The sequence below is a fragment of the Heterocephalus glaber genome, unplaced genomic scaffold (genome assembly GCF_053883595.1).
Source record: "Heterocephalus glaber isolate CG9 unplaced genomic scaffold, H.glaber_assembly_v1.0 deba00000937, whole genome shotgun sequence".
Lineage (NCBI taxonomy): Eukaryota > Metazoa > Chordata > Mammalia > Rodentia > Bathyergidae > Heterocephalus > Heterocephalus glaber.
In genome coordinates, this window is record NW_028258173.1 from 15596166 (window position 1) to 15621697 (window position 25532).

At 42.0% G+C, this 25532-nt stretch overlaps 1 protein-coding gene and 1 pseudogene across 18 annotated transcripts in view; both read left to right on the forward strand.

The window, feature by feature from the left end:
* Positions 1 to 17584: 17584 nt before the first annotated feature.
* Positions 17585 to 25532, forward strand: part of LOC101711541 (uncharacterized) — a 51056-nt gene continuing 43108 nt past the window's right edge. For 3 of the 18 annotated variants that reach the window (XR_015450142.1, XR_015450144.1, XR_015450141.1), the window contains exons 1-2: positions 17625 to 17953; positions 21604 to 22667. Coding sequence is in view for 1 of the 18 variants with exons in the window: in XM_087208222.1 (XP_087064348.1) it covers positions 21812 to 21834; positions 22065 to 22257 (216 nt within the window). In the remaining 17 variants the exon portion in view is untranslated. Of the gene's footprint in view, positions 17954 to 21603; positions 25237 to 25532 lie in introns of those variants that run through there. The other 15 variants (XR_015450148.1, XR_015450149.1, XR_015450145.1 and 12 more) reach the window with 14 other exon arrangements.
* On the forward strand, positions 22604 to 25236 carry LOC101699459 (actin-related protein 10 pseudogene; annotated as a pseudogene).

Consider the following 25532-nt stretch of genomic DNA (forward strand, 5'->3'; position numbering starts at 1 on the left):
GTGTATAGTTCTATCAGTGGGAAGCTGGACCAGCACAAGCTTGTGCTTGTGACAGCAGTGCCACAGAAGACAGAAAGACCCTCATGCAGGCATGTGCTGCCTCCTGCAGTTTTCCTGTCCTTTACCTGCTTCCACTCACCTTCCAGACCCAAGGGTTGAAAAATAGCTTCTCCTTCTTTGTTCTTAGATTAGCGCTATGACTAATTGATGATGCTACCAGTCAGTTTAGGTTATAAAAATGTGTATTATCAAATTCTGAAAAATCTGTTTTACAGGTTGATTGGCAGTGGACTTTCTAGTTTTAACAGTTTGGATTTAGGACAAATGGAAACTTCAAGTGTGATTCTAGAGCAGATTTACAGGCTTCCTTTTAGGTCATGTACTTAATATAACTCAACAGAGCTATGGCACCCAACAGGTTCTCCTCAGTTGTTTTTTGTTTTGAGTACAGGGGATTAAACCCAGGGCCTTTGCACTGAGCTACATTCCCAGCTCCTTCCTTTGTTTAGAAATGGTCTTGCTAAGTTGACTGAGCTGGGCTTGAATTTGCAACCCTCCTGCCTCAGCCTCCCAGAGTCCTGGGATTACTGTTAGGTACCACCATGCCTGGCTTACTTGATGATTCTTTTTTTTTTTTTTGGCAGTACCGGGGATCGAACTCAGGACCTTGCACTTACAAGGCAGGCGCTGTGCCACTAGGCTAAATCCCCGGCCCTACTTGATCATTCTTAATCTCACTGTAGTCTTGAAAGAAAAGAAAAACCAAAATAACAGAATGTCTTAATTCTCATACTGTCTTTATATAATGTTTTTTTTTTTGGTACCAGAGATTGAACTCGGGTCCTTGCACTTGCACAGCAAGCGGCGAAACCACTGAGTTAAATCCCCAGCCCTTTACTGTTTTGTTTTGGTTTTTTTGGTACCAGGGATCGAACTCGGGTCCTTGTGCTTGCGCAGCAGGCGGCGGGCGAAACCACTGAGCTCAATCACCGGCCCCCCCAGCCCTTTATATAATGTTTTATCTGAGGTGATTTCATTCTCAGTAGAAATGAAAAATTCAGGTCTCCACAATATGTATTCCCTTTTTATGTTTGTTTGCTATACTGTTTAAGAATTATTTGCAGACATCCAGGTATTATAAAATTGTGGGTTCCAGTTGAAATTGTAGCTCAGTAATAGAGTGCTTCCGTAGCATGTGCAAGGTCCTTGGCTCAATACCCAGAACTACCAAAACAAATTTTTAACTCTAAAATAGTGGATTCTTTATGATTTAAATATCCATTTTATGGGGGTTAGGATTACTCAGGATCTTCATACTTAATCATTTTTAAATTTTATTTATAAGAGTGCTCGCTTCGGCAGCACATATGCTAAATTTTATTTATAAGAATCCATACTGAAAGCTGGCCATGGTAGGCCATGCCTGTAATCCCAGCACTCTGGGAGGCTAAGGCAGGAGGATCCCAAGTTTGAGACTACCCTGGGCAATTTAGCAAGAATTAGGGGATGCAGCTCAGTGAGAAGGCCCTGGGTTCAATCCCCAGTTCTTGAGGGATGGGGGGGGACAGGATACCCACAATTGATTAACAAATTTCATTTATTTGTAAATTCTTTCAGAGAAAACAAGGAACTAAACTTTATTGGCATTCTGTTTATGCAGTGACATTTTGTTCTTCATTTAATTCTACTTGAAAATGGTTTCTGTAATGAAAAATTAATTTGTCAAGAATCAAACCAAGTAATCAACCTAACAAAGAAAGCAAAAGACCTCTACACTGAAAACTACAGCACTCTGAAGGAGATCGAAGAGGATAAAAAAAATGGAAAGATATCCCTTGTTCCTGGGTAGGAAGAATCAATATAGTGAAAATGGCCATACTTCTAAAACTACTATATATATATATATATATATATATATATATATATATATATATATTTTTTTTTTTTTTTTTTTTTTTTTTTTTTTTTTGGTACCGGGGATCGACTATATATATTTAATGCAATGCCAGTTGAAATTCCAACAATATACTTCACAGAACTAGAGAAAACAATCCAAAAATTCATTTGGAAGTAGAAGAAACCTAGAATAGCAAAAGCAATTCTGGGCAACAGAGACATGGCTGGGGGTATCACAATCCCCAACTTGAAACTATACTACAAAGCTACTGTGATAAAAACAGCATGGTACTGGCAAAGAAACAGACCCGAAGATCAGTGGAACAGATTAGAAGTTGCAGAAACAACCCCAGACATACTCAGCCACCTCATCTTTGACAAAGGAGCCAATTGCCCTCATTGGAGAAAAGATAGCCTGTTCAATAAATGGTGTTGGAAAAACTGGATTTCAACCTGCCAAAGATTAAAACTAGACCCATACCTATCACCTTGCACTAAACTAAGATTGAAGTGGATTAAAGAGCTAAATATCAAGACAGAAATAGTAAACTTGCTGGAAGATAAATTAGGTAAAAGTCTCAATGACATTGGCATAGGAAAAGACTTTATGAACAAAACTTCAGTAGCACATGAGCTAACACACAGAATCAACAACTGGGATCTCATCTTATTAAAAAGCTTCTGTGCTGCAAGAGAAACTACCAACAGAGCTAAGAGACAACCTACAATATGGGAAGAAATTTTTAGCAGCTGTACGTCAGACAAAGGTCTACTGTCTAGAATATATAAAGAATTGAAAAAAATCAGACCCCCCAAATTCAAAGACCCAATTCAAAAATGGGCATCCGAAATGAACAGACATTTCTCAGACAAGTAAAAACAGCAAATAAATATATGAAAAAATGTTCAGCATCACTGGTCATTCGAGAGATGCAGATGAAAACAACACTGAGATTCCACCTCACCCCACAAAGAATGGCTGCTATCGAGCAATCAATAACAAATGCTGGCGGGGGTGTGGAGAGAAAGGAACCCTTCTCCATTGTTGGTGGGAGTGCAGACTGGTGCAACCAGTACCCCTACTGGGTATCTTCCCCAAAGAATTAAAAGAATCATACCACAGTGATATATGAGCACCTGTGTTTATAGCGGCAGTTTGTAATAGCTAAGGTTTGGAAACAGCTCAAGTGCTCATCAACTGGAAACTGGATAAAGAAGATGTGGTCTTTTTTATAAAATGGAGTACTAAGCCATAAAGAACGAGAAACTAGAGACATTTATAGCTAAATGGATGCACATTGAGGCCATACTCTTAAATGAAATAAATAGGACATACATGTGTAAATACCGAATAGTATCTCTAGTGTGAGAAACAAAGTGTAAATAAGGATGAAAATGATTAAAATGAATAATTGGTAATTTGAAATAGGAAAAGGTCCAAAGGTGGAGGGGTGGTGGGAGGGGAAGGGGAAAGGGAAGAAAGGAAAGGAAAAATTATGTGAAAGAAAAAAAAAATGGAAACAAAGTCTATGTAAATAGGGAAGGGTGGTGGGGGTGAAGGATGCATAGGTAATGGGGAAAAAAATAAGAACTAAGATACATTATGTTCAGGTACAAACACCCAATGATAGATGTAAATGTATACCTAAAATGTACCAATTAATATACAAATAAAAATTTAAAAAAGAAGTAGGGCCAGGGATTTAGCTCAGTAGCACTGTACCTGCTTGGCAACTGCAAGGTCCTGAGTTCAATCCCCAGTACCAAAAAAGAAAAAAAAGAGAAGTAGCCAGGCATTGTGGCACACACCTGTAATCCCAGCACTTGGGAGGCTGAGGCAGTAGGATCACAAAGTCAACCCAGCCTGGGCAATTTAGCAACTTTGGGAGATTCTATCTTAAAATAAAAAGGGTTGGGGATATAGTTCAGTGTGAAGTTTCTGGATTCAATCCCCAGTACTGTGAGAGGAAAAAAATGTCTGTCTTGGAGAGGGAAAGGTGAGGGAGACTCCCTGTGTCCTTAAACTCTCTACTGTGCAGGGCTTCTGAATAGGGGCTTTATCAAATCTTTATTGTAAAGTTTAATAATTTGGTTTATAAGTGTTACAGAAGCAAATTACTAATGGTTAAAATGTCTACGTTTTTTTCCTTTCCTTTGGTTTTATGAGCCAAGGTCTCGCTATATTGTTCAGGCTGGCCTTGAACTAACTCACTATGAAGCCCAGGCTGGTCTTGAGCGTGCAGCAATCCTCCTGCCTCAGTCTCCTTAGTGTGGGGATTACAGTCCCATTCAGACTATTAAATTTAATCCTATAAATACTTCATCTTAATCCTTTAAAACAGAGCATTCTTCTATATGACTACAGTACAGTGACCAAAAGTAGAACATTAATATTAAGTGTATTTCTGTCTTTTATATATTTCTACAGTTGTTGCAGTTATGCCATTACAGCTTTTTGCTCCTTAAGATCCATTCGACGATTATGGATTGCATAATGCATTGCATTTAGTTTTCATGTTTTTTAAATCTGGAACAATTCCCTAGCCATTGCATTTTTAAAGAATATAGACCAGTTACTTTGGAGTGTCCCACAATCTGGATTTGTCTAGTTATTACCACATTAGAGTCACATAGAGCTTTTTGACAGGAATGCTGTAAAGACACAGAATCAGGATGCCTACCATCCTTGTCCCATCCTTGATGATAAAAAATTGGGTCACTTAGTTAAGGCAGGGTTTGCCAAACCACTCTACAGGTTCCACTCTACAGGTACCTTTTCTTGTTATACTTCATAAGTAATCTGTGTTTTTGAGAGACTGAGAAAGGAAATATCCTGCTCTAGCATTCTTTTACCCCAACAGTGTTTTAGATTATTGAATCTTTTTTAATGCAGTGCTTGGGATCAAACCCAGGGCCTCCCACAGTCTGGGAGAACCTTTTAGAGCTTTCAGTGGTACAGACAGCCCTCTGCGGCATACATGCCATAAGTTCACCACCACTGGCTTAGGGAGATGCTCTACCCTTGACCCACACCCCTAGCCTGATCCATTGAATTCTTTCCAGAATCAGTTTTACTTTGATGATTGTAGTTGTGGAGTATTACATTGTTTTTACAAAAATTTCACTTTAAAATGGAAAGCTGTACCAGATAGCCACTATTGTCATTTCTGCAGACAGCTTTCTAATTTATAGGTAGATGTCAGATAATGGATGATACTGTTTCACAAATTTGAATAATTAGCTAATTACACTGATACTGTGCGGTGTATTTTTTTCAATTAAGATTTTCATAAAATCATGTGATTAACATTTAAATTCTTCTTTGCATGTTTTGCAGTACTAGGGATTAAATCCAGGGCTTCAAGTTCTTTACCACTGATCTACATTCCCAGCCCTGCCCCCTTTTTTGCAGACAAGGTCACTATATACTTCAGGCTGACCCTGCACTCACTATGTTGCCCAGGCTGGCCTCATTCACAGAAATCCTCCTGCCTCAGCCTCCTGAGTGCTGGGATTACAGGGATTCACTACCACTCCCAGCCTTCCAGCCCTTTCATAAGTAACAGATGAAGGAAAAGTTCCCACCAACAAGAAGCTAAGTGACAAATCAAGGGATTAGTTAGATCCAGAAGCAGAAGAGAAGGAACTATAGAGTCTGGGAAAGTGAGTATCCAGAAACTCCTCTGATTTTTTTTTTTTTTTTTTTTTTTTGGTACCGGAGATTGAACTCCGGTCCTTGTGCTTGCAAAGCAGGCGGCGAAACCACTGAGCTAAGTCCCTGGCCCCAACTCCTCTGATTTTTTAACCCACAGGTCTTGCTAGTAAGCAACCTCTGTACAAACCTGCAAACCCACAGGACTTTTTGTTGTTGGGTTTGGTTTTTTGGAGACAGTGTCTCATGTAGCTATACATTGATTTGTTGAATATTTTCTTCATTGCTTAACCAGTGATGGCCTTTACATTGTGAAACTCAAAACTGAAATGGTCTCTATGTCCAAAGAGCACTAAAAATTCATTAACTCACAAAATGATACCAAATAACTATTTTACAATCTTTCCAGTACCATCTGTACTAAGTGGCTGTGAGAGATGATAGCAGGTTAAAAACAGGCAGATATCAGGGCCTGGGATTTAGCTCAGTGGTGCCACCTGCTTCGCAAGCACGAAGTCCTGAGTTCGATCCCCACTACCAAAAAAAAACAGGCAGATCATAGTTTAACACTTAAAGGATGTCTGACAGGTGATTATTTTAGTGCCAGGAAGTGGATCAGGATGAAAGAGGGTGTTGAACAGGGTAGTATACCTAGAGGCACAGAATGAGATATTGTCCAGGGATTCTGCCAAAGTATTAGTTGACAGGTTAACTCAATAAGGTTTTCTACAATGCATTAAAGAACATTTCCCCCCATTTTCTGGGAATTGAAGGGACTTCAAACAGGCACTGTTGAGAGTGAGGATGGCAAAGCATTCTTTCATTCTTTATGTGACACTGCCAGCAGAGTTTGTCAAGGTCATACAATTTAAATCCACATAAAAGTAAATATAAGCAAGAACTCTTCTGGCAAAGATTTCTCAAAAGTCACACTGGGCTGGAGATGTAGCTCAGTGGCACCACACCTGCCTTGCAAGTGTAAGGTCCTGAGTTCGATCCCTGGTACCAAAAAAAAGATCACACTAAAATGACATGAGATTTTACATCAGTAAATTTGGGTTTCACCCCTATAGCATCAAGTTATGCAATTCACTTAACCATACTGAGTTTGAATTTCTTCATTAAGAACAAAATGGGATGGGCTGGGGATTTAGCTCAATGGTTCCACCGCCTGCCTCGCAAGCACAAGGACCCGAGTTCTATCCCCGTTCTATACCCGGTACCAAAAAAATAAATAAACACACACAAAAAAAATCAAAATTAAAACAACAACAACAAAAAGAACAAAATGGGATGGGCCAGGGATTTAGCTCTGTGGAGCCACCATCTGCCTCGAAAGCACAAGGTCCCAAGTTCGATCACCGGTACCAAAAAAAAAGAACAAAGTGAATCTAGCCAGGCCTGGTGGTATGCATCTATAATCCCAGTACTCGGAGGCTAAAGCAGGAGCACTGCTTTGAGTTCGAGGCCCACTTGACATACATAGCAAGACTGTCTCAAAAAAATTATACAATTGGTGTGGCTTTGCATTTGGAAGCACTCTAAGCCAAAGTGCCACTAAAAATGCTAGCCTGTTATTGAATTCAGCACTTCATCCCAGTAGAGTGAAGAATCTCATCTTTGAACCCACTTTCAGACGAGATTGGGCACCTTTAGGGTGGTATGGGTAGACTGAACCAACTTTCAATAGAGATTTCTGGGAAAAGTTTCCAGTCGCCTGCCTTTTGGGCTCTCTGAGCATCCCTAGCTCAATAAAATGTTTCTTTTCTCTGACTGCTTGGAGAACTTTGTTCTTCTGTTGTGTTTCTGGAATCTTAACAATTATATGCCTATGGGTAGATTTTTTTTGATCAAGGCTATTTGTAGTCCTATATGCCTCACTTATCTGTATGTCAAGCTCTTTTCCCCTGCTTGGGAAGTTTTCTGCCATTATTTCTGTGAAGAGATTTTTTATGTCATCTGCACTCCTGTTTCTTCATTGAGCACAATCAGTCTTATGTTATCCTTTTTTGCATCATCTAGCAGCTGTTGGATTGATTTCTCATGTTCCCTTATAATTTTGAAGCAATTTTTCTTTTCCTGGTCACTAATTGCAATCTTATCTTCTATATCTGAAATTCTGTCCTCACACTGGCTCATTCTGCTGTGTAGACTTTCAATGGAGTTTTTCATGTCCTGGAAATCTATTTGCATCTGTTTTATGGATTCCATTTGTTTCTTATGTTGGGATTCCATCATGTTCCTGTAGCTCAATAAAATGTGTTGAACAATCCCTGACCTGAAATTATATTACAAAGCTGCTATGATAAAAACAGCATGGTACAGGCAAAAGAACAGAACCTAGGATCAATAGAAGAGACTAGAAGATGCAGAAACAACTCCACACACACTCAGCCACCTTATCTTTGACAAAGGAACCAAACACCTTCACTAGAAGAAAGATAAGATAGAAAGATAGATAAATGGTGCTAGCAAAACTGGCTTTCCACATGCCGAAGATTGAAACTAGACCCATGTCTTCCACCACAAAATAACCTAAAATCGAAATGGATCAAAGATTTAAATAATAAAACAGAAACATTAAATCTGCTGGAAGAGAGACTAGGTAGAACGCTTGAAGACATAGGAGTAGGCAAAGACTTCATGAACAAAACCCAGACCACACAGGAAATACTACAAAGTATCAACAACTAGGACCTCACCTTATTAAAAAGCTTATTAAAAAGCTTTTGCACAGCAAGAGAAACCACAACAGAATGAAGAGACAACCTATAGAGAAAAAAATTTTACCAGCTACTCAGATAAAGGACTATTATCTAGAATATATAAAGAACTCAGAAAAATCAGATCCCTCAAATCTAAAGACCCATTACAAAAATGGGCATCTGAAATAAAAAGATACTTCTCTGATGAATTAGAAATAGCAAATAAACATATGAAAAAATTTCAACATCATTGGTCATTTGAGAGCTGCAAATTAAAACAACAATGAGATTCCTCTTCACTCCAGAAAGAATGGCTGCTATCAAGAAATCAATAGCAAATGCTGGAAGGTCTGTGGGAAATAAGGAACCTTTCTCCACTGCTGGTGGGAGTGTAGACTGGTACAACCACTGTGGAAATCAGTGTGGAGATTTCTCAAAAACTAAAACTAGAAGGGCCAGGGATTTAACCACCTGCTGTGCAAGGGCAAGGACCCAAGTTCAATCCCTGGTACCAAAAAACAACAACAAAAAAACCAATGAACTGTATAAAAAATAAATAAATAAATAATTTTTTAAAAACCACCTAAAACTAGAGGTTCCATTTGACCTAGCTATCCCTCTTCTTGGTATCTTCCTTAAATTAGAAGCAAAATACCACAGTGATATATGCACACCCATGTTTATAGCAACACAGTTTGTAATAGCTAAACCTTGGAAACAAATGCTTATCAACTGAATAGTGGATAAAGAAGTCATGGGTGTTTTTGTTTTCTTTTCCTTTCTTGGTACTGGGGATCCAACTCAGGACCTTACACTTATGAGGCAGGTGTGGTGCCACTAAGCTAAATCCCCGGTCCTAGACGTGGGGGGTTTTTTGTAATGGAGTACTACTCTGCCATAAAGAAGGATGGGCTTCAGACATTATAGCTAAATGGATGGACCCTGAGACCATACTCTTAAGTGAAATTGTTGCAGAAATCTCGGAAAGAAATACACAGAGACACAGAATTCGGATAAAATAATAAAATTTCTTCTCGAGAGCAGGCGGTAACTCCAGAAACCAGTCTAGTCAGTATCCAGCCCCCTTTGTTCAGCATTTCCCTTTTTATATCCTTTTTAGCCATTATCTCACCCCTAGTGGTCTTTGATATGTAAATACAATTCCAGTTCCTATTTACAAGTCACAGACACAAGATAGGCCATATACATTGTAAATTCACCCTGGCATGGTAACTTTGTTAGGTTAATAAGGTTACTGTTTAGAGTCAGATAATCCTCATCTTAAACAAGGAGTTAAGGGAAAAGCAAATCTTAACACATTACTTATTTTGCTTCTACAACCACCTTAATATTCAATCTATTAAGTTATCTAAAACTTTTCCGTATCAAAATAAATGGGCCATACATGTTTAAATACCACATTATTTCTCTGCTGTGGGAAACTGAATGTGGAAATAACTGAAATGTATAATGGATGTTGGGAAATGGGAAGAAAGTGTTTAAATGGGAAGGGGAACAAAGGATGAGAAAGGGAGAAAGGAAGAAAGGGATAAGAAAAAAAGTGAAATAGAGGGAAAAAATGGAAAGAAAGCTTTTGTACAGAGGGAGTGGAGGAGGCTTGGGGGAGGATCAAATAATTGGGGGGGGGGGGGTTACCGGGGATCGAACTGAAGACCTTGTGTTTGCGAGGCAGGCGCCGGAACCACTGAGCTAAATCCCTGGCCCTAAAATAATTTATTTTTAAAAATCAAAAAAATTAATGTGTTGACAGCACAGAAACCAGGATGTGCCCAGCAGAGTTTAGGAGAATCCAGATTGAATAGAAAAGGCCAATCTGGAAAATATGGTGAACAAAGAAGGCTGTGCAGTGGCCCACATGAAATCTTGGCCAGAAAACAGACCCGTGCCTCCCCTTACACTCCCCGAGCCCTTCCCATGAGGAGTGCGGCTCAAAACACTTAGAAAGCTTTCTGCTTCCTAAAGAGGCCACGCTGGGTGAAGCATTAGGAAGCACCAGGCGCTGGCTGTCCAGAGCTTCCTCTCCTGTACCTTAAAGTCAGTTGGGGCCTCCGACTACGGTCCCTCCAGGTGAATGAGGCACTAAGGCATGGCTCCGACCTCCCAGGTAGCGACGAGATGACATTCTCCATCCATTCCTTTACGCTGGGCCCTGTTTCCATGGGAGGGCTCGGTCGTGTGTGCAGAGCTAGGCTCCCAACCCAGCAAGGTTTTGTCCCTGCTGGTGGGAACCACCACAGACGGCAACACCACCATCCTAACGTCACTTCGCATGCGTAGTAAAGATGCAAGCAGTACTGCGCCTGCGCAAGGCGTGCCCGCGAATTTTAAAGCACTCAGGTCCAAGGGAGGGGAGCTGGTTGAAGACGGGGGAAAAAGCCAACCCAAAGACCACTTCTCCGCCCTACCCTATGGCAGGTTTCTGGGTCTGTTCTTTTACTCCAACCACAAAGATCCAATGTCCCAGAGTTAAGTGCTTTTGTATTTAAGTGTATTTTTATAGTCCTAAGGGTGGGCGTCATATGAGGGAGAATATGGCATCTTTATAACTGCTGGTTTCATTTTCCTTCTGGAGGAAATAAAGTACTAGGTAATTAGCCATACCTACTGAGGTTGTGGGAAATGATCTCTAATAGATGGATTCCTTTGCTTTAAGAGTGTGTTCAAGCCGGGTGTGGTGGTTTATACCTGTAATCCCAGCCCTCTTGGGGCTCTGCTCACTAACTTGGTCCTGTGTTCCTCTCAGCAACTCTTCTTGATCCGGACACAGTCTTGTTTACGCAGCTGATAACTGAGAGAAGGTTGGAGCTCAGCATGTCTGAAAGAGAGTAGAAGAGAACACCCATAAGGGGCCAGGGATTTAGCTCAGTGGTTTTGCCGCCTGCTGCTCAAGTGCAAGGACCCGAGTTCGATCTCCGGTACAAAAAAAAAAGAGAGAGAGAACACCCATGAGAGAACAGAGGTGACCCCAAAGATGGAGGCCAACGAAGGCCCTTCCAGCACAGGACCCCACCCAGGGCCTGAGCTCTTCCAGGTTTCAGATTATACAAGGCTCCCTTCCTGGGGTGCAGTGAGACATCCTACAATGGCTGCTAGTGATCAGGGATGCCAGGACTGAGATTTGTGGCAACCAACAAATCACCTCTATGGGACCCCAGTGGCCCAAAAGGAATAGTTTGGAAATCATCCCAGTAGCAAAAATTCCTGAAAATGGAATTGCAGGAACAAAGGACTTGAACCTCTTAAAAGATTCTTTACATGGCAGCTGGGTCCCAAAGATGAGTATTCTTTTTTTTTAGAAATTTTATTTTATCCCATTTCCCCTCAAGCCCCCTCCCCTCCCTATGTACAAAAGCTTTCTTTCCATTTTCCCTTTCTATTTTCATTTTTTTTCTTGTCCCTTCCTTCCTCCCTCCCTCGTCCCTTGTTCCCCTTCCCATTTGAACACTTTCTTCCCATTTCCCAACATCCATTATACATTTCAGTCCTTATTTCCACTTTTGGTTTCTCACACCAGAGAAACAATGTGGTATTTAAACATGTGTGTCTGATTTATTTCACTTAAGAGTATGGTCCATTCATTTAGCTATAATGTCTGAAGCTCATCCTTCTTTATGGCAGAGTAGTACTCCATTGTATAAAAACCCACATCTTCTTTATCCAGTCATCAGTTGATGGGCATTTGGGCTGTTTCCAAGATTTAGCTATTACAAACTGTGCTGCTATAAACATGGGTATGCATATATCACTGTGGTACAATGCTTTTAATTCTTTCGGAAAGACACCAAGAAGAGGTATAGCTGGATCAAATGGAACCTCTAGTTTTAGTTTTTTGAGAAGTCTCCACACTGTTTTCCACAATGGTTGCAACAGTCTGCACTCCCACCAATAGTGGAGAAGGGTTCTTTTATCCCCACAGTCCCTCAAACATTTGTTATGGTTGATTTCAAAGATGAATGTTCTAAGAGGGCCAATCCTGATTGGGCAAGCATTTATCAAACCTCTGTTCTTGGGCACGAGCCATGATATGCATAGATTGGTGAAGGGCCATATTACAGACCCCACAGGCCCAAGACCTTAATTTTTCCCTTTGAGATGCTAAACTTGGTCCCTATCTTGTTAATCTAATCACTACAGTCACTTTTCCTGGGATAGCATACTACACCCTCCCCTGCACTTCTTGGTGAATAATAAAATCAGGCACATTGTGGAGTTTGGGGAAGCTTGTCCACTAGAGACAGTTTCCTCCTGGTCCTGCATTGAAAATTGTATACTTTGTCTGTCTCTTTATTCCCTGTTGTTCTCCCTACCGATATTCAGGAGTCTAAAAAGCTCCTCATACTCTGTTTGCATTTCCTTGACCTCACTGGGCCAAACTGAGTCAGTGCAGGAGAGATAGCAAAATAATGTCAATTCCTGGAGTCTTAGTTCTTCAGTGGTCACCTAACAGTCTTACAGGTCACATGCCCATTCCTGGGGCAGTCATCAAGGTAAGGAGGAAGAGATACTGAAACTGCCTCTGCCACAATCTTATGTCCCCTTATATCTGGGGGAGGGGGACCACGATTGACAGTTGCCACGTACTTGGCTGGAATGGGGAAAAACAGTTCCTCAAAAGAAAGCAGATGGGTGGGCTGTGGATGTAGCTCACCCTACATCCTGTGCCTGCCTAGCAAGCAGGCTAGTTAGATTCCTGGTACCAAAAAAGAAAATAGACACACAAAAAAGAAAGCAGATGGTGTTTAGCCAGAAAGGCCCACTTCCTCCAGGGCAAGATGTGTCTAGAAGCCTGAAGAGAACCTAGCTCAACCTGAGCCAGCCCCACTTCATGCCTGCCACATGCTCACCTTGTGGGACCTGCAGTGAGGGTTAGTCCTCAGGAACCCCTGATCTACTGCATGTGATGTCACTTCCAGCCTTCACAGACCCTGACGAAGGTGACAGGAGTCAGCATAACACATCCTGACCTTCACCTGAATGGTGCTGATTGGCACCCTTTCACCTTGCAGAATCTGAACTGAGAGCCAGGTGTGCAGGTGCACACCAGTAATCCCAGCATGTGAGAGGATAAAGCCGGGGGGGGGGGGGGATCAAGTTCCAGGCTAGCACAGGCTACACCGTGAGTTCAAGGCCACCGTGAACTATATAGCCAACCTGCTCTCAAAAAAAAAAAAAAAATTGGAACCGGTCCCAGCACCCAGAAGGAAGCTCCCCTGCCGCCATCCCAAGCTCCTAGGACAAAGAAGCTGAGCTGGTCCCAGCACCTGGAAGGAAGCTCCCCCGCTGCCATCCCAAGCTTCCAGGGCAGAGAAGGTGAGCTGTGTGGGCACCAGAAGCACCCCCACCACCACCGTGGAAATGAGAAGACACATAAACAAGCCTCAAAACCAGACTTCCAGATCACCTACAGCATCCCCAAAGGGAAACGAGATGGAACCCTCTGATACTCAACCACCTGGACTCTCTGAACTGGCAACAAAAGAGGATCTGGGAAAAATGAAATCAGAAATAATTACTCAGATAACAGCAAACATTTTGCTCATGGTGCAAGACATGATTAATAAATCTAGAGAGGACACAGACAAAAAAATAGAGAATCTGAGGAACATGATGGAATCCCAACATAGGAAACAAATGGAATCCATAAAACAGATACAAACAGATTTCCAAGAGATTAAAAACTCCATTGAAAGTCTGTACAGCAGAATGAACCAATGTGAGGATAGAATTTCACATATAGAAGATAAGATTGCAATTAGTGAAGAGGAAAAGAAAAATTGCTTTAAAATTATCAGGGAACATGAGAAATCAATCCAGCAGCTGCTAGACGATGCAAAGAAGAATAACATAAGACTGACTGGAGTCAATGAAGAAAGAGGAGAGAGTGCAATGACATAGAAAAACTCTTCACAGAAGTGATGGCAGAAAACTTCCCAAGGAGGGGAAAAGAACTTGACATACAGATAAGTGAGGCATATAGGACTCCAGCTAACCTTAATCAAAAAAAAATCTACACATGGGCATATAATAGTTAGGATTCCAGAAATCCAACAGAAGAATAAAATTCTACAAGCAGTGAGAGAAAAGAAACAAATCACATACAAAGGAAAGCCCATCAGAATCACAGCAGACTTCTCAATGCAAACCATCAAGGCAAGAAGAGCTTGGAGTGATGCATTTCAAGCCCTAAAGGAAAACAGCCTCCAACCCAGATTGATGTACCCTGCAAAACTATCTTTCAAAATTGATGGAGAGATAAGATACTTTGATGATAAAAAGCACCTCAGGAACTTCATGAATACCAAACCCGCACTCCAAAAAATTTTAGACAATACCCTAGGAAACGACAATGAGGATCACAGCCCCAGGAAACCCAGCAGAATGAATCCACTGGGCACGACAAATTAAACGCAAAGGGGGAGAATCCAACAAAAAGAAAAAGTCATGACAAGGCTTTTAAAACTTTTGACTTCATCTCCCTAATGAGTTTATAATTCAATCTTATTATTGTACTGATTAGTATTTTTCTGATTCTAGAGTTGCACACCATTCCTTGTGCTATACTGGCTATTTATCATCTTCTTATGTCTACATTTTAATTGGGTTGTCTATTAATGAGCTCTAAGAATTCTTTATATATTCTGGTCATAGGTTATATGCATTGTAAATATGGTCTGTTTAAGGACTACTTTTCATTTTAATGATGTCATTCAAAGTTCTAAATTTTGATGGAATCTCATTTATCAATTTTTTTTTCTTTTATACATCATGTTTTTTGTATCCTAGGTAGTTCTTGCCTACCCTGAATTCATAAATATTTTCCCTTATAATTTCTTCTTAAAGTTTTATACTTTTAGGCTTTCTTATTTAGGTTCATAGATCCCTTCAAGTTATTTTCGTGTATGGAAAAAAAGGGTTGAGGTTAATTTTTTATATACGGATACCAGGTGTTCTAGTGCCGTTTGCTAAAGACACTATCTCTTCCTCAGCTCTTGAATCGAGTTTATATTCTATAAAATGCTAATGTTAAATAATCTTTCAAAATTCAGTGGACCATATAGGTGTGGTTTTATTTCTAGATTCTGTTTCATTCAAATGATCTACATGGCTTTCCTTACACCAACACTGCCTTGATTACTGTAGCTTTAGAAGGAAGTCTTAAAATTGGGTGCTAAACGTCTTCCAACACTGTTTTTGCTTTTGTTTTTGGCTTTTCTGGGTCCTTTGTACTCCTTCATAACTTTTAAGTTTCAATATCCAGTTCTTCATTTATAGCAAGTACACACAGACCTGAATTTTTATATATACCTTGTGTTTTCTAATCCTGCTAAATTCAAGTACAAGTTCTAGGGGCTCCTAGAGATTTCTCAGTGTTTTCTCTGTAGATGATCATTTCATCTACATATAAAGATTTTGCTTCTGCCGTGCCAATCCTATCCTAGTTGTGTCATTTTATTGCCAGACTATTTTGGTTTAGACCTATGTTTCAAAGTCTAATGGACAGATGAAGAGTAGGCATATATGCCCTTGTTCCCCACTTTAGGGAGAAAGCGTTGTATCATCTCCATTCATAGAAGGAGTTTTTGTTCGAAGTATGGAGTACATGTCTTTGATCTGTTGAGAAGGTTCTGTTCTACTTCTAGTCTCCTGATAGCTTTTACCATGAACAGCTATAGAATTTAGGCCAATACTCTTTCTCCAACTAGTGACAGGATCATATGGCTTTCTCCTTTCCTCTGTTAAAATGATGACTTTTGGGGGTGGATCTTCCAATGCTGAACCAACACTGCCATCCCTATAACAAAACCACTTTCTACATCCTGCCAGATCTGACTTCTAAGAGTTTGTTTTGTTAAACAAATTTCTATCTATGTTCATACTTTTTTCTTCTATTATCTTTATCCAGTTTTAGGATTAGCACAATGTTGAGTTCCTAAAATGAGGGGAGAAGTGTTCCTTTTTTTTTCTGCTTTAAATGTTTGATATAATTTATCAGTTAAAATGTTTATAAGCCTGCTGTTGTCATATAGGTAGGTTTTCAAGCTAGGAATATACTTTCTTTAATAGGTGCTATTCAAATTTTGTATTTCCTCCAGAGTTAGTTTCATTAATTTGTCTTCCAAGGTACTTCTTAGAAGTTGTTAAATTTATTTCCAAAAAGATTTTTATAATATGCTTTCTATATCCTTTAAAATTCTGTAAAATCTGTGGTAATGTCTCCTAGATCTTAATATTGTAATTTAAAAAATGTATAACTGATATTGTGTAACTGGAAGAAAAGGTCTAAAAGAGCAGGGGAATTGGGAGGGGTAGGGGACGGGGAAAAAGGGAAAGGAAAAAATATGAGAAGAGGGAAACAAATGGAAACAAGGTCTTTGCAAATAGGGAAGGGTGGAGGGGGTGAAGGGAGGGCAAGGGAAGGGGGAAAAAAATAAGAACCAAAAGACTCATGTAATGGTACAAGATCCCAATGATGAATGTAACTGTATGTTATACCTAAAATGTACCAATAAAGTTAATGGGAAAAAAAAATTGTTTTCACACCAACAAAATGAGTACCGTGCGTTGTGGCACACGCCTGTAATCCCAACACTCAGGAAGCTGATGATCGGAGTTCAAGGCCACCCTGGGCTATATAGTGTGTTCAAGGTCAGCCTGAACTACAAAGCGAGGACTTGTCTCAAAAAACAACAAAAAACCCCCCAATGATTTCTCCCCACCTATTTCCTCGTTTTTGAGGTAGTCTTGCCCAGACTGGCCTCAAACTTTCCTTAGCTGCTAGAGTGGCTGGAACTACAAGCACGCACCACCGGACTGATACATACAGACGGAATGACCCTGACTGTAAAGTTCTTTTCTAAGGAGGGAAGGCTCCAAGTACACCAGGAAGGCTTTCGGGCTTTGGCCGACAGGCAAAGGACTCAGCTTATTCAGACAGGGGGTCCACGCCTAGCTTCCACCCGCACCCTGCACACGCGCGCAGCGGGAAACTGGAGGGGCGTGGAGGAAAAAGGATCCACGGACAGCGAAATCACGTGATCCCCCGGGGACCGCCCCTGTCCTGGCCTTGCCATTGCCTAGATGGGAATACAAGCGTCCAGACTAGGAATAACAATCAGACCGCGGGTGCCTAATTATGATAATTGACCTGACCTCTGACGAGGAAAGAATCCACCTGGCCCAGGAAGATAAGAGTGTGGGCTAGCAAGTACGCGATCACTTCCGCCGGCCATAGCCCAGAGCCAATCGGCTTGGCCCTGGAAGCCCTGAACAAACACAGTCCCAGGGCGAAAGTGCTTCTGCCCTCATCTAAAATGGCGGCGAGGCCGGGGCTGGTGGCCGGAAGTAGCCGCCCGTGACTGATTTGTGCTTCTGGGTAACCTCCGTCGCCTTGTCTGCTCTGGAGCCGCTGGATCTGCGGAACCCTGGGGCGCTTTTCGATACTCTGGGAAGGAGGAAATCCGTAGGCTAGAGTTCCAGGTGAGGCCTATTTCGAGCACAAGAAGGAGGAGCCGCAGATGGTGAGCGAGAGGAACCGCGACCTGATCGAGGCGGCGGACACCATCCGCCAGGTGCGCCGCTGCGCCGAGTGGCTGGTGGACGCGGTGAAGGCCACAGACCAGTACTGCGCCCGCCCCTGCCAGGCCGGCTCGGCCGGGCCCGGGCCCCCAGGGCCCCGAAGGTCAGTCCTGCAGCCGGCCCGCGGAGCCGCCGCCCTCACCACCGGGAGGGAGCGGCGCCGGCCGGTCTTTCTGTTGGTCCCTTCGCAACGTCGTCGACATTGTCTTCTGGAGCCGTCCCCGACTTCCGGCCCCGATCCGCTCACCGAAGTCGGGCTCCCTGTTAGGGCTAAAAACGCCCTGGGACTCGAGTTCAGCCCTTTCCTGTATATACCACCTCCTGACGTTTTCCAGGGGACAGATTTCTCCCATATGTTCACACCTTCTCCTCAAGTCATTCATTCCTGGGCCGGGGATTTAGCTCAGTGGTTTCGCTGCCTGCTGCGCAAGCTCAAAGACCCGAGTTCGATCCCCGGGACCAAAAGAAAAGTCATTCATTCTTCATCCCAGTCTTCCCTTGTCCCACCCCCAGGGGCACAGGCCTAACCTTAGAGCAGCTGAATGTGTTCATGGTAGGGAACCAAGGCTCTTCCAATTTGGGTCTGTTTTCTCTCAAATACTAATGATAAGGCCTGATGAGGAAGAATAGAGCAGTAAATACGGAGTCACTTCTAGCATCCCTGAAGAATGTTGATCTAGGGGTGAGCAAGGTGAAGGGCATGGAGTTGAAACACATACTCCAGGCATTTCTGCTTAACCTGTGAGAATTTACTGTGACACGGAAGAGGAAATTGCAAAAGTACATCTAGCTCCCATTTGGAACCTTCTCTGTGCTTACTTGGGTTTCGGAACAATTCAGGCCAGTTAATGGGGTAGTACAATAGAACGATTTGTAAAGGTTGGAAATTTTTCCGAAATTTTTGGTCTCCCTGCAGGTGGCCAGACTTTGCTATGACTGAATCATACCTCCAGGCATACGTGGAGGTATGATTCAGTCTATATATAATTTTTTTTTGGTACGGGGGATCGAACTCGGGTCCTTGTGCTTGCGAAGCAGGCGGCGAAACCGCTGAGCTAAATCCCCGGTCCCGGCTTATATTTTAGACATTCATAATGATAACACTCATCATAGGGAATTTGTACCTGTACATAATACATCCCGCCTTTTTTTTTCCCATTCCCCTCTCCCCTCAAGCCCCCTCCCCTCTCTATCTACAAAAGCTTTGTTTCCATCTTTTCCTTCTCTGTTCACTCTTGTCCCTTCTTTCCTTTCTCCCTGCCTCCCCCCAGTTCCCCTTCCCATTTGAACATTTTCTTCCCATTTCCCAATATCTGTTATACATTTTAGTCCTTATTTCCACTTTCGGTTTCTCATGCCACAGAAACAATGCAGTATTTAAACATGTGTCCCTTACAGAAAACAAATACAGTAAGAGAGAATAAACAATTGCACTTCTGGCTCAGTGCCTGAGAATAAGTCAAGAATATTACTTTTCTATATTATTATATATTTTTATATTATTATATAATAATACAAATAAATAGGCACAATGAATTTTATATAGGCAAATACCCAAGTTGTCTTATTTGGAAAATTACTTCAATTTGAAAAAATAATAAAATTAGATACTTTTAAAAAATAAATAAACATGGGTCTGATTTATTGCACTTAAGAGTATGCCCTCGAGGTCCTTCCATTTAGCTATAAATGTCTGAAGCTCAGCCTTATTTATACTTACAGGCTTTTTTCTTTTTTTCTTATTTATTTATTTTTTTTTTGGTACCAGAGATCAAAACTTACAGGCTTATTAAAAGACTTATACCCGATTTTAGAAATTAATTCATTTTTATAATTACTATATCTGATTCTCAGTCAAGCCCTCCAAATTTGAGTGCCTTTTCTGTTTCATTCACAAAGAAACAGGTTCCCTAATTCCACCTCTGGCTCAACATATCTAGTCAAGGACATAAATCCATGAAAGGTTGACAAGAAATATATAAGTAATTTAGTGGCAGGATATGTGTTAGGATAAAGGTGTTTAATTACCAAAATACTTGTGTTCATTTGCCATAAAGCCTATGAAGAAAGTCACTTTAGAATTGGGTCTTCAGGAAGGAAGGGTCTTAAGGACAGGTGAAGTTTGGAATATGTCTATCTTAGTCCATTTACACTGCTATAACATACCTGAGATTGGATAATTTATAAAATCAAAAATTCATTTTCTCATAGTCCCAGGGTCTGGGAATTCCAAGATCAAAGCGCTGGCATTTGATGTCTGGTGAGGGCCTTCCTTCTACATGGTGGTATGGGGGAGTGATTTATATAGCAAAGTCACAACGTGGGTATAACGTGGGTCAAACTACAATCAATAGGAATACAAGTGTGGCTTCTTAGTGAATATTGGTTCAGTAAGGAACCAGGCATGGTGGTTCATATCTGTAATCTCAGCATTTGGGAGGCTGAGGCAGGAGGATCACTGTGAGTTCGTGGCAAGCCAGGGATACATAGTGAGTTCAAGGCCAGCCTGTGCTACATAGTGAGACCCTGTCTCAAAAACAAATCAAAACAAAAAATAGGGAAATGAGTCACATAGCAAGGGTATATTAGGATGGGTCCAGATATTCTGGGTGTCTGATGCCTATCTGGACTTACTGGACCATGTGCTAATTACAGTATAATCTCAAATTGCTGTTTAACCCTTAGGGAGCCAAGCAAGCCTAGCCATTGCACCTTCATCTTTAGTCTCCAGCCATAAACTTTTTTTCTTGTTTTGGGGATAGGGGTGTCTTATTATGTAATTTAGGCTGGCCTTGAACTCATGGCAGTCCTTCTGCCTCAGCCTCCTAAATACTAGGATCACAGGTATGTGCCACCTTGCCCAGCTCCAGCCACAGTCTTTTTTTCTTTTTTTTTTTTGGTATTGGGGATCTAACTCTGGACCTTGCGCTTGTGAGGCAGGCACTGGAACCACTGAGCTAAATCCCCAGCCCTCTAGCCACAATCTTGATGTCTTTATATGTTGTGCTGACTTCCTTGAGGGTCCAATCCCGCGCCCCTTTTTTGAGACAAGATCTCACTATGCAGTTCAGGGTGTCCTTGAACTCACTATGTGGCCCATGCTAGTTTTGAACTTGCAGCAATCCTCCTGCTTCAGCCTCCTGAGTGGTGGAATCACAGACAAGTGCTGGGATCACAGGTGTGCATGCCCGTGCCTAGCCTCAATCCCTCCCATCCCTCTGTATATTAATTTCTATAACTTAGCTATCTATAATATCAAAGAGGGTCAGGACATCAAGACAGTTACTGGTAAGGGCCGGGGATTTAGCTCAGTGGTTTCGTCGCCTGCTGCATAAGCACAAGGATCCAAGTTCGATCCCCGGTACCCCCCCCCCCAAAAAAGACAGTTACTGGTATCTGGGCATAATGGCATGTGCCTGTAATCCCAGCACCCTAGGGGTGCCAGGACAATTGCCTATTTGAGCCCAGCCAGAGCAGTTTAGCCAGACCCTGTCTCAAAATTTTAAAATGTTGGGAATATCATGTGAGATCCAGGATTCAATCCCCAGTACTGCAAAACAACAACAAAATCAGATCACTGATATCCAGATAATGAGATGAAGGTTTAAATCAGACCTCAAAACCTTACTGAGGGGCAGTGAGGCTGGCTTAATGAAAGCTTTAAATACTAAAGTACCCTGGCCTTTCCCCAACCTGCAGAGCACTGACATTGTTTTGGTTTGCTCTTCTGACTGTTAATGCCCTTTCCTGCAGCCACAGCCACCCCCCAGAAGTTCTACAGCATGGCTGTCCAGATGAATCTGCAGTTAGAAATTCCTGAGGCCTGGAGCTCCAAGGAAGCCTCTCAGTAGGTGCGAACCACACAGTTCTACCTGCTCTGCTGCCACCCTCAGTCTGCACCAGCTGGCTTCTAGTTCCTGATACTGAACCATCCTCTGAATTTCCTACACTCGTCCAGCAGATGGCAGCAGCCAGCCACTTCCGGTAAGTGGATTCTGAAGAAAACTCTGGTGGCACTGTACAGTGGCACACGCCTGTAATCCCAGCACTCAAGAGGCTGAAGCAGGAGGATTGGTGGGAGTTGGAGGCCAGCCTGAACTACATAGCGAGACCCTGTCTTCAAAACAAACAAACGAAAAAACAGAAAATGAAGTTCTCTGATCACGGCCAGGCCTCACCACCACAATTTTGTGGAATCTGTCTTCCTTTCCCAGTATACTCAGGCTCTTCACCTTTTCTACACAAAAGCAAGATGCTGCTCAAATGCAAGCCATGTCTGCCCGAGCTGTAGCTGAGGCCCTGTACTCTGCCTTGCTCTTAGAGGAGAGTTCTCCCCTCCAGGACTTCACAGACCTCTCGATGGCCAGAAAGGAACTATCCAGACCCTTCTCAACCACCCGTGCCATGGTGGGTGTGACTTTTTTCCAGAATTTTATCCCTAAATACAGGACAGAGGGCTGGGGATTTAGCTCAATGGTTCCACTGCCTGCCTCGCAAGCACAAGGTCCTAAGTTCGATCCCCGATACCAAAAAAATAGAATATATATGTATATATATATATATATATATATAAAACAGAGCAGGGTGAGCTGAGGGAAACTGGGGTATCCAGAGTGTTTGGTCTTTAACTTTACTAATGGAAATTGTTTAAAGAGGATATAGAAGACTTGAACTCAGGGAATCAAAGTAGAATGGTGGTTACCAGAGGCTGAGGGGCAAGATAAGAGGACTGGAGAGATGTCGATTTAAGGACATGAATTTTATTTACACAGGAGAAACAATTTCAGGAGACCTATTGATCAGCATGGTGACTATATGTAAGTGTTCTACCACCAGATAAGTATAGTCAGTTTTTTTCACTGGAGAGAGGCCCCAGGCCCAACTCTGTGGGTTTTCTTATTGAAAGGCAAAGATGCTTTTACCTGCATCCTCAGAGCCATTACCTGGTTTGTGTGTGGAGAGACTATTGTAGTGATACAGATGCAAAGAAGTAGGGGAGGTAGGCTGGGAACTCTGAATACCTTCTTGTCTTCCTGAATGCTGGCTTTTCTCTTTGTCAGTGCTGAGTACTTCATTCAAATGCAGAATATTCCTATTTTTACTGACCTGAGAGAAGCACAGTACTAGATTTACAGACCTCCTAATCCTGGTCACCCTGGAAGGTGGAAATCACTTCATTATAATGGATATAATTCAAAACATCTTCTCCTGGATTTAGACTTCTAAATCTTTTCTTTCTCTCCCTGATGACCCTCCCATTTCTATCACCAGCTGGACTTCCTAGATTCGGATTTCCTCTGCCTAATTAACATTTCCAATTAGATTTCTCCAATTTAAATACCTCAAATGGAATTCTTGATTCCCCACAACACCTGTTGGCCTCCCTGAGCCCCTACCCTGGGCTTCCTGTGTTCTGGCCCCACGTGCCCCTCCCCACCAGGTCCTGACTGCCTCACCTGCACATATTTCCCACCCACTTGTCCCTCTCTGCATGTCTGCCCCAGCCTTTCACCAGGCTTCAGGCCTGTCTTACCCTCCTCACCAGAACTGCCCCCAACGGATCTGCCCACTCTCATTCCGGCATCTCTCCTACCCAGTCCACAGCAGTCCAAGTGACCCTAAAACTTACATCAGGTTCATTCACACTTGCCCTTTTAAAGGTTTTGATGTTGACGTGCATGCCTGTGATCATAGTAGTCTGAGAGGCTGAGGTAGGAGGATTGCAAGTTCAAGCCCCGCCTGGAAAATATAGCTAGACCCTGTATCAAATACAAAATTTTAAAAGGGCTGTGCTTGTAGCTCAGTGCTAAGGTCCTCTGTTTTATCCTTAGTACTGCGAAAGAAAGAGAGAGGAGAGAGAGAAAAAGAGAGAGAGAAGAAGAAGGAGGAGGAGGTGGGGAAGAGGAGGAGGAGGAGGAGAAAAAGAAGAAAAAGAAAGAAAGTGGGCTGGGATTTAGCTCAGTGGTGCTGCCGCCTGCCTCACAAACGAAAGCTCCCAAGTTCAATCCCCCGCACCAAAAAAAAAAAAAAAAGGAAGTCCAAGATGTATAATTCCTAATGTGATTTTTTTTTTAAAAAGCCAAGTTGTCATTATAATATCAATACAGAAGCATTATATTCTTACCTGAAGGAGTTCTTGCACATACTGTATTTAAGCATCTTTTGGTGGCACCCAGAGACCGCTGAATTGTGGTTATTGAGCAGATATTATGTCCTTTTCACTTCAGAAAGACTCTCACTCAACTTCTTTTCAATATTTTGAGGTTCTTCCTACCTGTCTTTCTTACTCTGTCTTCTCATGGCTCTTCTGCCACTTAGAATGAAATCTGCCACGGTCCTGGATTGTGGATATTGGGAAAGCCTGGTGAGACCTATATGTGAAGGAATCCTGGTACTGAGTGGTTGGGATGCCCTCTCCTAAAGAGGAAAAGCTCTGCCCAAGGAGCGGCACACTCAGCTGTTGGAGCAGCGCACTGTTGACAGGGTGCGGCCCCCAGGGATGGGTTCAGTTCCAGAAGATGTCTTAAAGGACATTGATGTACACACTCGCCTCGTAAGTGACCTCAAGTGTGGACTCAAAATCCAAGCAGAAACATTTAATATTGGTGGGAATAATGAGCATCCCTCACCACCCCCAAATGTTGACTACTCGTTAAATGGAAAGATTTTACATCTCCTTGGACCAGTCAGAAATTTGGTTGTGGGAATCCTTTTTTGAACTAGATAATGAAGAGAAATCACTTGCCACTGTAATACTGGATTTCCTCCCACAGTGCCCAGTCAATACCCAGAAGCAACTTGCAGAGAATGTGGTAGTCCTCGGTGGCACCTCTGTGTTGTCAGGATTTCTCCACAGATTGCTTACAGAAATAAGATATTCAGTAGAAAAACCAAAATACCAAAAAGTAGTTGGCACCAAGACATTCCCAACTCCTACTCTACCTGCAAAGGCCGATTGTGTGGCCTGGGTGGGAGGGGCTGTCCCTGGACCTCAGTGGGATATCCTTGGGAGCCTTTCAGTTTCAAAGGAATATTATAATTGACAGACATACAGCTGAATGGGGCCCTCTCATAATCCATCTTTGGAAATGATGTTTGATGTTGGAAAAGCTCAACCACTTCCCATGAAGAAGGTATTTTCCACTGAGAAAGAAAAGTTTTGTGAAATTCACTTTTGTTTCATTTCAAATAGTCAATTACAACAAATTGCACCAAGTGTCTAGGATGGTTTATTACAGGGGACTTTAGTGGAAATGAAAGTATCTCTATTCTTCACATTAATGTTTAATTCATTTGACTTTGTTTCTCTTATATAGTGGTAAAATGGTAGCTGATGCTCATGAGATTTGTTGTATTTATACCAATAAAATAGAGTTAAGCAATTTAGTTTTGGAAGTTTGTTACATAATTTTCAAAACAAATAGTGACAAGCTCCTCTCTATGTAACCTGTCCTGGGTGTTGAGGTCTCTATTTATTTTATTATTTTATTATTTTCAGAAATTATTTCTTTTGCTTTGTTGTGGTTTGTTTTTTTGAGACACTTGCTGTGCAGTTCAAGCTGGCCTTAAACTCACTTTGTAGCCCAGGCTGGACTCAAAATCACTTTGTAGCCTAGGCTGGCCTCAAACTTTCAGTGATCCCCTGCTTCAGCCTCCCAAGATCTGGGATTATATGCATGCGC